Raw genomic sequence first — 13,338 nt, 5'->3', positions numbered from 1 at the left:
TCTGCCTCCTTAAATTGCTGCAGTCCATATGGTGAAGGAACACATACCATGCCGTTAAGAAAGGAGTTCCAGGATTTTGACCCATTGACAGTGAATAAACTGCACTGCTGTTCCAAATCAGGATGGTGTGTGTGACTAGGAGAACTTGCAGGTGGTTCTTTTCCCATGTGTTAATTGATCTTGTCCTTCTAGGTGATATGAAGGTGCTATTGCAGGATACTAGACAAACTGTTAAGTGCACCTTACAGTACACACTGCTGCCACTGTGCTTCAGTGGTAGAGAGAGTGAATTTTTGAGGTGATGGATGGGGCACAGGTTAAGCAGCTGCTTTGGCAGCATGGTGTTAAGTTTCTTGAATGTGGTTGGAGCTGCACTCATCCAGGAAAAAGTATTCCATTACACTCCTGAAGTGTACTATGTGATGACTAGGCTTTGGGATGTCAGAGAGTTTGTTTTATTTCACAATTTCCAGTATTTGACTCGCTCCTGTATTGGTCTATTTAAGCTTCTGGTCAATGGTAATCGAAGGTGTTGATGTTGGAGGATTCAGCAATGGTAATGCTGTTGAATGTCAAGGGATGATGGTTAAATTCTCTCATGTTGGAGATAGTCATTAATTGACACTTGTGTAAAAGAAATATTACTTGCTATTCATGAGCCCAAGTCTGAATATTGGCCAGGTCTTGCTGCATGTGGCCATGGGCTGCTTCAGTTTCTGAAGTAGTATGCCTCAAGACTGTAGTTATGCTCACACTTCCATTCCTTAACCAATGTTCTTATGCGAAGTCTTGTCTGGGTAGACCTGAGCCAGAAGGGTACTGGAGCCAAGCAACTAGCCGGGGACTTTTAAATAGGTACAGAAAACATAGGATACATTGCATTTGACTTATACACAGAAAGGAATCAAAGAGAAAATTCAGCATCCATAAACATTCAGAACCAGAGCAACAACAATTCAAACTATGTTGACTTTCGTCAAAGAGCAAGCATATTTTAGCCACTGGACCTTCCAGGCTCCAAAGTAGAACCCAGGTATAACCGGGTATGCAAACATATCAGTTATTGAGTAAGCAGCATTACTGGGCCTAAATTATCCATAAGACCATAAGACATAGGAGCAGAATTAGGCCACTTGGCCCATCAAGTCTGCTCTGCTATTCAATCATGGCTGATATTTTTCTCATCCCCATTCTCCTGCCTTTTCCCCATAACCCTTGATCCCTTATATTAATCAGGAACCTATCTATCTCTGTCTTAAAGACATTCAATGACCTGACCTCTACAACCTTCTGCGATAAAGAGTTCCACAGATTCACCACTCTCTGGCTGAAGAAATTCCTCCTCATTTCTGTTTTAAAGGATCGTCCCTTTAGCCTTATGTTGCGCCCTCTGGTTCTAGTGGAAATATCTTCTCCGCATATACTCTATCCAGGCCTCACAGTATCCTGTAAGTTTCAATAAGATTCGCCCCTCATCCTTTTAAGCTCCAATGAGTAGTCAACTGTTCCTCATATGACAAGCTCTTCATTCCAGGGATCATTCTTGTGAACCTCCTCTGGACCCTTTCCAAGGCCAGCACATCCTTATTTAGATACAGGGCCCATAACGGCTCACAATACTCCAAATGGGGCCTGATCAGAGCCCCTCAGAAATAATCCCTGCTCTTGTATTCTAGCCCTCTTGACATGAATGCTAACGTTGCATTTGCCATCCCAGCTTGTACCAAATAGTTCAAATTAATTAAGCAGCATCATCAGCAAATGAATTTACTTAAACGATTACATAATTTTATTATCTTTAATAATCAACTTTACTATCAAACAATGCAAATACAGACACCCCCTTTAGTTAGGTGAGAATTATTCAATTTCTACACATTTATAACTTCAAATGCTCTCTTGCATAATTGTTTTATTATTCAAAAGAATACTTACCGGCTAACAATTCAGTCGTGTAATTTGGAGAAAGATTTTGGATTTGGGCAGTGACTTCATTGGAAGCTAAAGGTTTCTTAGAGATCACTTGATGAAGTATAATTACACTCCCGTTGCTAAATCAGTAAAGACAAGAAAAGGGATTATTGTAGCCACTTTCCTAAATCAACTCATTCAAACTAAGAACCGAATGAAGGCGTGAATGAATGGGAAATGTAACTTTTATCTTTGTTAGGAGTAGTTAGGCTTTTAATAAAAGCTGCATTCTCTTCAGTAAGGTTCAAAGTGTAAAACTGCAGATTTGCCAGACTGAACCTTTCACTAAAACCTCAGCAGTTCCTTACTGCAACATTAGCAGCTCCTTTGCCACATCCAGAATTCCCTGACAGAAAGTGACAGTGTTGTGCAATGTGCCAGCCCATATGTACAAATGAGAAGAATATGACCTTTGGTGCCAATTCTATCATTTTTATCTCAGCAGTGTTGAGTGCTCAGTCCCACATTCCTGGAAGCCAGTCAAAATGGCAGAATTTATATAAAAATAAATGCAGCTTTTCTCTACGTAATTGTAGGCTGATCTTGTAAACAATGTTGACAGTTTTACACTTTATGTCAGAAGTGACTGAAGAAGGAGGCAGCTACCAAAAGCCTCATTAATTCTATTTACATTTTTAAAAAATGAGAGATACCGAATGACCTGGTTTCATTTCTGTTCCAAAATTAATTGTGCTAGAATAAAGCAGGAGCTTCATGTTACTAGGTTGAAAAGTAGAGCCAGAAATATTGTACTGACAAAGAAGTCTATAATTTGCATTTTCTAAATCTTTTCCTTTTTTTAGGCGTGGATGATTTGGAATCTTGAACATAACTGAATCAATATTTAGATGTCCGTCTTCTGCTTTGGGGCCCGCATTGTTGCCAATCCCCCATTCAATACAGAGGAGAAATCCAAAACTATGCAAATCAAACAGTGTAGAAGGGGAGGCTATTGGAAATATTGTTCTTATCGATATTACATACAGAATAAAGAGAGAAAGGAATAGCAGAGAAAGATGAGACATCAATGAACCTCTGATATTCTCACTCCAGAATATGTAGACCCTGGACCACCACTATTTGCAACAAGCAAGAATCTAATCATCTTCCTTGTCACTTAATGGCATTACCATCACTGGATCCTCCACTAACAACATTCTGGTGCCATCATTGACCAGAAACTGAACTGGATAAACCGATAAAAAACACTGTGGCTACAAGGGTAGGTCAGGGGCTAGGAATCCTTTGGCGCATAACTCACCTTCCGACTCCGCAAAGTCTGTCCACAATCTACAGAGAACAAACCCTAACCCTAATGCAGAGTGTGATGGAGTACTCTCCAATTGTTTGGATGAGGGCAGCCCCAACAACATGTAAAAAGCTTGACACCACCCAAGACTAAGCAATCCACTTGACTGGCACCCATCCATCATCTTAAATATTGACTTTCTTCATCAGCAACACACAGGGGGAGCAGTGTGTGTACCACATATTCGATGCATTGCAGCAACTTGCCAAGCTTTCTTCTATAGCATCTTTAGCAGAAAGTTCCATCCAGAAGGACAAGAGCAGGAGACACACAGGAACGCCACCAACTGCATGCTCCCCTCGAAATAATACACCATCCTGACTTGGAACTGTAATTACTTTCACTTTTGTTGAATTAAAGCTCAGAAACTCTTTCCTAAGAACGCTACGGGTGTACCTACACCAGATGACTTCAGCCAGCTAACCAGCACATTTTCAAGGGCAATCAAGGATGGGCAAAAAAGGCTACCTTGCCAGCAACATTCACATCCCAATAATTTTTTTTTCAAATACTTTCTATTCAGGACTGTTAAATCATTACCTACTGTGGCCATGTTAATCTGCAAGAAATACAGATTATTTTTTATTCATTCGTGGGACATGGGTGTCGCTGGCCAGTATTTATTGTCCATCCCTAGTTACCCTTGAGAAGGTGGTGGTGAGCTGCCTTCCCGAATCACAGCAGTCCATGTTCTGTGGGTTGACCTACAATGCTGACAGGGAGGGAATTCCAGGATTTTGACCCAGCGACTGCATAAGAACGGTGATATATTTCCAAGTCAGGACAGTGAGTAGCTTGGAGGGGAACTTGCATGTGGTGATGTTCCTATTTATCTGCTGCCCTTGTCCTTCTAGATGGAAATGGTTGTGGATTTGAAAGGTGCTGTCTAAGGATCTTGAACTATCTTGAACCTTGGTAACTGCATCCTCCCCGCTCCTTACCTTCAAAATTTGCATGTGCGAAAGAGGTTTTATGATGTACATGCTCGTGGAGTGAGGAGCCAAAAACACTTCCAAAAGTGCCCAGCATAGGGGTAGGTGGAGAGGGAATGTTTCTGCACCTTCAGGAAGCAATATCGAAGTGCCCCTGTCAATTTTTACAAAGTGAGCCACTTTAAAATTATGTTTTATTTTAAATTGCAGGATAGATATCTGGGATCCAGGCAATGGCAGTAATAAGGAAATCTTATCATTTTGTGTCCGAAGCAAAATGCATAATGAAGGAATGTTTCCATTTCTTCATTTGTTCACTTTCCAGCTTCTACTTATACATCGTATTCCCCGTGTTCAATGTCAGACTTTATGAATAAAATGCAAATATGTAAATGTCTCCCCTCAAAACATTTCACTTACGTGAACCCTAGAATGGTTACCACAGCACTAGGTTGCACATTTCCATAGGCTTTTTCCAACTAGAGAAATAGGTAGAAGTCAGTTAGAAAAATAAGTGTAAACAGCAAAAGGGTGACAAACAACTTTAATTCTTATATATAAAAAACCTATCATTATTCTACAATAAAATGTCACAAAGTTTGTTACGGCAGGGCACCTACTTTTGCATTCCACTTTCCCTTCTGACTGTATCTGTTCCTTCGTATCATCAGTGCTCCTGTCAGGACCTCACTAACTTGCTCTCTAACTCGCCACTCTTCACATTGGTCAGAGACATTCCCCCATCTTCTCAAAAACTCTGCCTCCACACCCTCACCCTGCTCCCTGACACACTTCCTCTATAAGCTCGCCTCTCCAGTCCAAACTTAGTGCAACTTGTGATACCAGAACCTGAAATCTCATAAGCAACAGTAGGTAAAAGCAATAGCTGGAGAGGAAGTGAAGCCTGTCAGGTGCATGCTACTTTATACAGCTGTAAAACAGATCATTCTAATAATCTGTTGGCGGGGCACTTAATTTGGAGGAAGAATATAATTCCAGTGAGCTAGTATTTTAATGAGCATTCATGAGATGCAAATGAATGCATATGTTGTTCCCTAGCTGTCTTCACTCATTGAGAGTTCCAATTTCAAACCAATTTCCTGCTGATGGAAAACAGACTGTTGTAATCATGCCAATTATTTGCCCTGCCCACCATGATTCCCACTATTGGTGGGAAGGGAAACTTCCACCCAACTTTACTATATTTATTTGTAATTAAAAAATCTCTGTAAATCTGTATTTTGCCTGCTTTGTGCCGGACATATCATTTGCTATCACATTTTTCATGGTAGCATTTAAAACAGGAAGGTGTAAAGAAACTATGTTAACAGGGAAATAATGTGAAAAGAGCAAGCTACACTACTGAACTGTGCAAGATGCTTTGTTCAAAAAGATTTTCACTCAATAACTGAATCTTGTGTCCATGACAAGATACCACTCACTTTTACTTAAATCAAAATGTTGCACAGTAACAGCATGGCATTTTGCCATTTAATTTGATTAATAAATTTGAAACTTTTTAGATTTCTGTTCATGTTAATGCATCAGCAGGGCCTTAAATTTCTGATGAAAGGCAGGATTCACCAACAATTAGAAAAAAACACTTTTTGATTTAATAATCTTGGTCATTCAGTTACATACCAGCATCTTAAATTCTTTGGAGAGACTTTTATATAAGCTTGAGGAAGAATTGTTCAGTTCATCTGTAAAAAGCAGTCCTGAAACTCTGACTGCATAGTTCTTTCTTGCTGCAGAAAAATATTGTTATTTCATTATTTAAAGTATAGAAAATGCATAATTATTTGTTTTAAGGTACTTTATGGTAATTAATTATGGTTATTTTGTAATCCAACATCCAACAAGGAATTATGCATGGAATTTTTCAGATAAAATTCAACTATTCACAGATTAGCAAAAATAAAACCATCAACATATGAACTTAAAAGAATACAGCTAGATTTTAACACTTGCTTAGTATGAAATTGGGATCATTTACACCAGCTTTAGGGTGCTGCCAGTGCTCTTTGATCTCCAAAAATGGTGTCTACATGTATGTACTTGTTTGGGGGAGTTGTGTTGGATGCCATATTGGTGAGGGCATTAGCATGCATACAGTAACTGATCACCAGAATTGGCAGGTAGACAATGAATGTGTAGTTCCATGACTTCCTGACCTACTTTGGAGACAGGGTATCTTCCTTTTCACTTTCTCCACCAAGTCCTCTAGTTCAACCTCTCAAAACCTTGAAGATCCTGCTTTCTCCCATTACGTATCATTATTCAATGTTCCAAAGGTTGGATTCACTTCCAAATGCCTGCCAGTATTTGTTCCAGCCACAATACCTTTTCCTTTTGAACAATTCAGGTTGGTTTAACTGGCCACACTGAATGTTGACCTGCTACTGAAGAGTCCAATTATAAACAAATATGGAGCATTCCTTTACCTCTTCTGTCCTGAATGAGACTTCTAAAGCTTTATAGCTAAAGAGAGAAGTCATACTAGCAAGCATGGAATTGTAACACTTTGTACTTTGCTTCAACATAAAGTTGCTCTCCAAACCATCAATATTCTGTTTTATAAAATAAGATCATTTTATATGATCTATCTTGTCATTCCACTGGTTTATTCCAAGGCCAGAAATTCCTCTAGTGCACTGGGACCTTAACACCTAGATCTTGATGCAATATAAAATTTGGAAAGACAGTCACCACCCACCCAACCCCTCCCCAGTACATTGAGATGTATATCTGTGATAGTAATATGCAGACTCAGGCTCGATTTTGGGCCATTGGCTTCCCTCATGCCCCACAAATTATCAAGGTTGGTGTGCAAATTAGGTTGGAATTTTGTGCAATAGTTTTCCTTGCCTTCCTACATCTTAGGGTTCTCTAGGTGATAACTGCTGAGCTAATGAATGCACTAGCTTTGATTTTCTAAAATTCCCTCAGTTCTTGAATGCAGATTGAATGTTATTCAAAAAAAGGGGGAGAGAGAACAGAACTACAGGGCAGTTATCTGATGCCAGCTATCAGAAAGGTGCTGGAATCTATTACTGAGGAGTCTGAACAAACTGTTGAGAATAAGCCGTCATAGTTTAATGAAAGGGAAATTATGTTTGACTAATTTATTGGAGTTTTTTTTGAAGATGTAGCTAATAGGGTAGACAAAGTGAAGCACTGGATTTAATATACAAAGATTTCCACAATATGTGCAATAAGGTACCACTCCAAAAGTAAGGCCTCAAGCACAAAGTATGGGTTCATTGTGTTGGGGGTAATACATAGCCACAAATATAGAATTGGTTAACATACAGGAACTAGATAGATGGCATAAATAGGGCATTCTCAAGTTGGCTTGAGATCTAATGCAGCTACTCCAATAGGTTTCAGGTTGTGACTAGTAGAGTGCCATAAGTACTGGGGCCTCAGCTATTCACAATCTATATAAATGACTTAAATGAAAAATCAGTGTCAGGAAAACCCAAGAACTTGTGATATTTTTATTTTGCTCATACTCTTGTCATTTTTTAACTGTTATGAAAGTGGTAATTGAAGCAAGAGACAGGATGGCTCTGAGAATTTAAACTGACAATAAGGAGTGGGCTTGATGTGGTAATAAGCCTAAAGGGACTTGAAGCAGATGTTTACATAGCATAATTTAGAAAGGACTTTACAGGAGTAGATTTGAATGACTAGTTGTGGTTCAAAGGAGAATATATACAGGATGTCAAAGAAATGTGTCATTGGTAAAGTATGAATAGGGTGGCTTTTTCTTTTCTTATAATTCCTACAGTAAGAAACAAGATTAATCAATTCTAGGAGAGAGCATCCCTAAAGACACTGGTTGAGGCAATGGAGAGATCAAATGGAAAGAACGTATTTAGGGAGATACTGGGAATAGCTGTTTTAAATCTTGACAGACAACAGAAATAGCCAGGCAACTCCTAGCAATCAATTCAAAAAAAGCCAGACCAAACACACAGCTGGTGTTAACTTCATGGGACATCCCAAATAAACTAAGTGTACTATGTGGTAAGAATTACTGGACCTTAATAGATATTAAAATCTATAAGGGGATTGCTGACCAGGTACGGGGAAACATGGTTCTGAAGGTCAATAATTAAGTTTGTTTGGAACTAATTTAAAGTACTGATACTGTGTGAAGCCATTGTTGCTTTTATGTGTAATTTTCTTTTCTGTTTCTTAATAAACATTTACTTTTCTATACCATCATTACAAATAATTCTGGATTTCAGAATCTCTTCTCCTACTGTAAAACTTGCAAAAAACAAATATGATGTTTCACATTTTTCTTCTGATTTTTTGAGGATGCCAATGTATACCATCAGTAATGCCATCTCATGTTGCAGTTTGGGGTTATACAAAGTGAGGTAGAGATGTCCGCTATGAAGAAGACACAGCAAAGCTGTAAGGAGATGTGAGCAGGCTAAGTCAGTGGGCAAAAAGATGGCAGATGGAATGTAATGTGGGGAAGTGTGAGGTTATTCAATGATCTTAGAATGGGAAAGTAAAAGGTAGTTTCAAAAGGAACTAAACTTGTAAATATTGATGTTCAGGTTGCGCTCATTCAAGGAACACACAAAATTAGTTTGCAGGTATAGAGGCAATAAGGAAAACAAATGTAGCCTGGTCTTTATTTCAAGGGGATTGGAACACAGGAATAAAGGAGTTGTGATGCACTTGTACAAGGTTTCAGTGATACCATACCTGGAATACGAAGCAATATTTTTTTGAGATAGATGTCTTAATTGTTGGATGAAGAGTTGGTGGGAGACGCACACTACCACTTTTTGGGAAGGCCCCCTGAGCTACAAGCCAGTTAGACATTGGTGAGGCCAGACACAGGCCTCTACTGGAATCAACATCTCGGGGATGTAAGCCTCACCTGCAGACAGCTGTTGCCCATACAAAGGTTGAATTGCAGAGCGACCCAGATTATTAGTACATCATGTGTGTGGTGGGGTAGATTTCATGGCATGAGGGTTATGGGGGGAGTAATGCAGGGAATCAACAGCAAGGATAGTTCTAAGTGGACATTCCCCTTCCTCATTTCATGTCCCTTCAACAGGCCTCTGATCATGGGATCTAGAACTCATGCCTTATCAAGCGCTGACAATCTGCTGCCGAATTGCAGCCGTGTAAGCGCCACATGATGATAGGCTATCCTGCTGCTGGATAAATACCAGTGGCAGTGCCATGAGATTGCTAAGTAATGAATAATAGCAATAAGGCTCCGAAGAGGTTGACCATGAGTTTTCCCTCCAATCACTTAACTGTGGTGGGGCAAGAATGCAGCAGGGATTAGGAGTGGCACAAACCCACTCAGTTAAATGCCATTCGTGCAGGAATGCACACCATAGAGACAGCATAAGGTTTGGCTCACTGTTTGCAAGTTTGGTCTCCATAGCAAATGAAAGGTATCATTGCATTGCAGGTGACAAAATAATGATGGTTACCTAAGTTATCTTGGGAAGTCATTCTGGTTATTGACGATGCAGTTGTGGGTGTGGTTGAAATAGTTGAGGGTATTGTTGTTGAAGACATACGTGGAGGTGTCATTATTGATGAACCAGTTGGAAGTGTTGTTGATGACACAGTTGGAGATGTTGCTGATGATGCAGTTGGAGGTGTTGTTGATGACGCAGTTGGGGGTTTTGTTGATGACACAGTTGGGGGTGTTGTTGATGACACAGTTGGGGGTGTTGTTGATGACACAGTTGGAGGTGTTGTTGATGACACACTTGGGGGTGTTGTTGATGACACAGTTGGAGATGTTGTTGATGACACAGTTGGGGGTGTTGTTGATGACGCAGTTGGAGGTGTTGTTGATGACATATTTGGAGGTGTTGTTGATGACACAGTTGGGGGTGTTGTTGATGATACAGTTGGGGGTGTTGTTGATGATGCAGTTGGGGGTGTTGTTGATGACACAGTTGGAGATGTTGTTGATGACACAGTTGGGGGTGTTGTTAATGACGCAGTTGGAGGTGATGTTGATGACACAGATGGAAGTGTTGTTGTTGACACTGTTGGAGATGATGTTGATGACACAGTTGGAGGTGTTGTTGATGACACAGTCGGAGGTGTTGTTGATGACACAGTTGGGGATGTTGTTGATGACACAGTTGGAGGTGTTGTTGATGATACAGTTGGAGATGTTGTAGATGACACAGTTGGAGGTGTTGTTGATGACACAGTTGGGGGTGTTGTTGCTGAGAGAGTTGGAGGTGTCGTTGATGACACAGTTGGGGATGTTGTTGATGACACAGTTGGAGGTGTTGTTGATGATACAGTTGGGGATGTTGTTGATGACAAAGTTGGAGGTGTTGTTGATGACACAGTAGGGGATGATGTTGATGACACAGTTGGAGGTGTTGTTGATGACACAGTTGGAGATGTTGTTGAGGACACAGTTGGGGGTGTTGTTGATGATACAGTTGGAGATGTTGTAGATGACACAGTTGGAGGTGTTGTTGATGACACAGTTGGAGGTGGTGTTGATGACACAGTTGGGGGTGTTGTAGATGACACCGTTGGAGGTGTTGTTGACAGAGTTGGAGGTGTTGTTGATGACACAGTTGGGGGTGTTGTTGATGACACAGTTGGGGATGTTGCTGATGACACAGTTGGTGGTGTTGTTGATGACACAGTTGGAGGAGTGTTTGGTGACACAGTTGGGGGTGTTGTAGATGACACAGTTGGGGGTGTTGTTGATGTCACAGTCAGGGGTGTTGTTGATGACACAGTTGGAGGAGTTTTTGGTGACACAGTTGGGGGTGTTGTTGATGTCACAGTCAGGGGTGTTGTTGATGACACAGTTGGAGTTGAAGTTGTTGATGACACAGTTGGGGGTGTTGTTGATGATACAGTTGGAGATGTTGTTGATGACACAGTTGGAGGTGTTGTTGATGACACAGTAGGGGATGATGTTGATGACACAGTTGGAGGTGTTGTTGATGACACAGTTGGAGATGTTGTTGATGACACAGTTGGGGGTGTTGTTGATGACACAGTTGGGGGTGTTGTTGATGACACAGTTGGGGATGTTGCTGATGACACAGTTGGTGGTGTTGTTGATGACACAGTTGGAGGAGTTTTTGGTGACACAGTTGGGGGTGTTGTAGATGACACAGTTGGGGGTGTTGTTGATGTCACAGTCAGGGGTGTTGTTGATGACACAGTTGGAGGAGTTTTTGGTGACACAGTTGGGGGTGTTGTTGATGTCACAGTCAGGGGTGTTGTTGATGACACAGTTGGAGTTGATGTTGTTGATGACACAGTTGGGGGTGTTGTTGATGATACAGTTGGAGATGTTGCTGATGACACAGTTGGAGGTGTTGTTGATGACTCAATATGGGATGTTGTTCTTGACACATTTGGAGGTGTTGTTGATGAGACATTTGGGGGTGTTGTTGATGACACGGGTGGGGGTGTTGTAGATGACACAGTTGGAAAGATTGTAGATGACACAGTTGGAGTTGATGTTGATGGCACAGTTGGAGGTGTTGTTGATGATACAGTTGGAGGTGTTGTTCTTGACACAGCTGGAGATGTTGTTGATGATACGGTTGGGGGTGTTGTTGATGACACATTTGGAGATGTTGAGGATGAAAGAATTGGTGGTGTTGCTGATGACACAGTTGGGGGTGTTGTTGTTGATGACAAAGTTGGAGTACTTGTTGATGACACGGTTGGTGTTGTTGTTGACAACACAGTTGAGGGTGTTGGAGACACAGCTGGAGATGTTGTTGAAGATGCAGTTGGAGTTGCTGTTTTTGATGACATAGTTTGAGGTGTTGTTGATGACACATTTGGAGGTGTTGTTGATGACACAGTTGGGGGTGTAGTTGATAATATATTTGGAGGGGTTGTAGACGACAAAGTTGGAGGTGTTGTTAATGACACATTTGGAGATGTTGTTAATGACACATTTGCAGGTATTGTTGATGATACAATTGGAGATGTTGTTGATGACACAGTTGGAGGTGTTGTAGATGACATAGTTGGAGGTGTTATTGATGACACAGTTGGGGGTGTTGTTGATGACACAGTCGGGGGTGTTGTTGATGACACAGTTGGGGGTGTTGTTGATGACACAGTTGGGGGTGTTGTTGATGACACAGTTGGGGGTGTTGTTGATGACACACTTAGAGGTGTTGTTGATGACACAGTTGGAGGTGTTGTTGATGACACTGTTTGTGGTGTTGTAGATGATACAGTTTGAGGTGTTGTTGATGACACAGCTACGGGTGTTGTAGATGACACAATTGTAGATGTTGTTGATGACACCGTTGGGGGTACTGTCGTTGATGACACTGTTGGAGGGGTTGTAGTTGACGCAGTTGGGGGTGTTGTTGTTGAGACAGTTGGGGGTGATTTTGATGATACACCTGGGACTATTGTTGATGATACAGTTGGAGGTGTTGTTGATGACACAGTTGGAGATGCTATTGATGACACCATTGGAGTTGCTGGTGATACAGTTGGAGGTGTTGCAGATGACACAGTTGTAGATGTTGTTGACACAGTTGGAGGTGTTGTGGATGACATAGTTGGAGTTGTTACTGATGACACAGTTGGAGGTATTGTTGATGACACACTTGGAGGTGTTGTTGTTGACACAGTTGGAGGGGTTGCTGTTGACACTGTTGGAGGTGTTGTTGATGACACAGTTGGAGATGTTGTTGACACAGTTGGAATTGTTGTTGATGACACAGTTGGAGGTGCTGTTGTTGTCACAGTTGGAGGTGTTGTTGTTGTTGGCACAGTTGGAGGTGTTGTTGATGACACAGTTGGGTGTGTTATTGATAATGACACTGTTGGGGGTGTTGTTGATGACACAGTTGGAGATGTTGTAGATGACACAGTTGGAGATGTTGTTGATGACACAGTTGGGGTTGCTGTTGATGACACAGTTCGAGATGTTGTAGATGACACATTTGGAGATGTTGTTGATGACACAGTTGGGGTTGCTGTTGATGACACAGTTGGATGTGTTGTTGATGACACAGTTGGAGGCGTTGTCGATGACACAGTTGGAGGTGTTATTGATGGCACAGTTGGAGGTGTTGTTGATGACACAATTTGGGATGTTGTTATTGACAC

General features: G+C 41.1%; 2 protein-coding genes across 2 annotated transcripts in view; both read right to left on the bottom strand.

Annotated features, from left to right (window-relative positions):
- Window positions 1–9,638, bottom strand: part of LOC145345593 (adhesion G protein-coupled receptor F5-like) — a 61,574-nt gene extending 51,936 nt beyond the window's left edge. The window contains exons 1-4 of the mRNA XM_080193428.1: window positions 9,617–9,638; window positions 5,854–5,960; window positions 4,633–4,691; window positions 1,936–2,051 (exon numbers count right to left, since the gene is read on the bottom strand). Of these exons, the coding sequence (XP_080049554.1) occupies window positions 1,936–2,051; window positions 4,633–4,691; window positions 5,854–5,960; window positions 9,617–9,638 (304 nt within the window). The remainder of the gene's footprint in view (window positions 1–1,935; window positions 2,052–4,632; window positions 4,692–5,853; window positions 5,961–9,616) is intronic.
- Window positions 9,639–9,694: 56 nt separating this feature from the next.
- The window catches only part of LOC145345592 (uncharacterized), a 46,400-nt gene continuing 42,756 nt past the window's right edge, over window positions 9,695–13,338 (bottom strand). The window contains exons 27-29 of the mRNA XM_080193427.1: window positions 13,183–13,230; window positions 11,147–11,526; window positions 9,695–9,842 (exon numbers count right to left, since the gene is read on the bottom strand). Coding sequence (XP_080049553.1) covers window positions 9,695–9,842; window positions 11,147–11,526; window positions 13,183–13,230 — 576 coding nt within the window. The remainder of the gene's footprint in view (window positions 9,843–11,146; window positions 11,527–13,182; window positions 13,231–13,338) is intronic.

This window comes from Carcharhinus amblyrhynchos, chromosome 7 (assembly GCF_965287045.1).
Source record: "Carcharhinus amblyrhynchos chromosome 7, sCarAmb.v2.hapA, whole genome shotgun sequence".
NCBI lineage: Eukaryota > Metazoa > Chordata > Chondrichthyes > Carcharhiniformes > Carcharhinidae > Carcharhinus > Carcharhinus amblyrhynchos.
The sequence above is the reverse complement of the archived record's forward strand: the minus strand, read 5'-3'. Positions and strand labels throughout refer to the sequence as shown.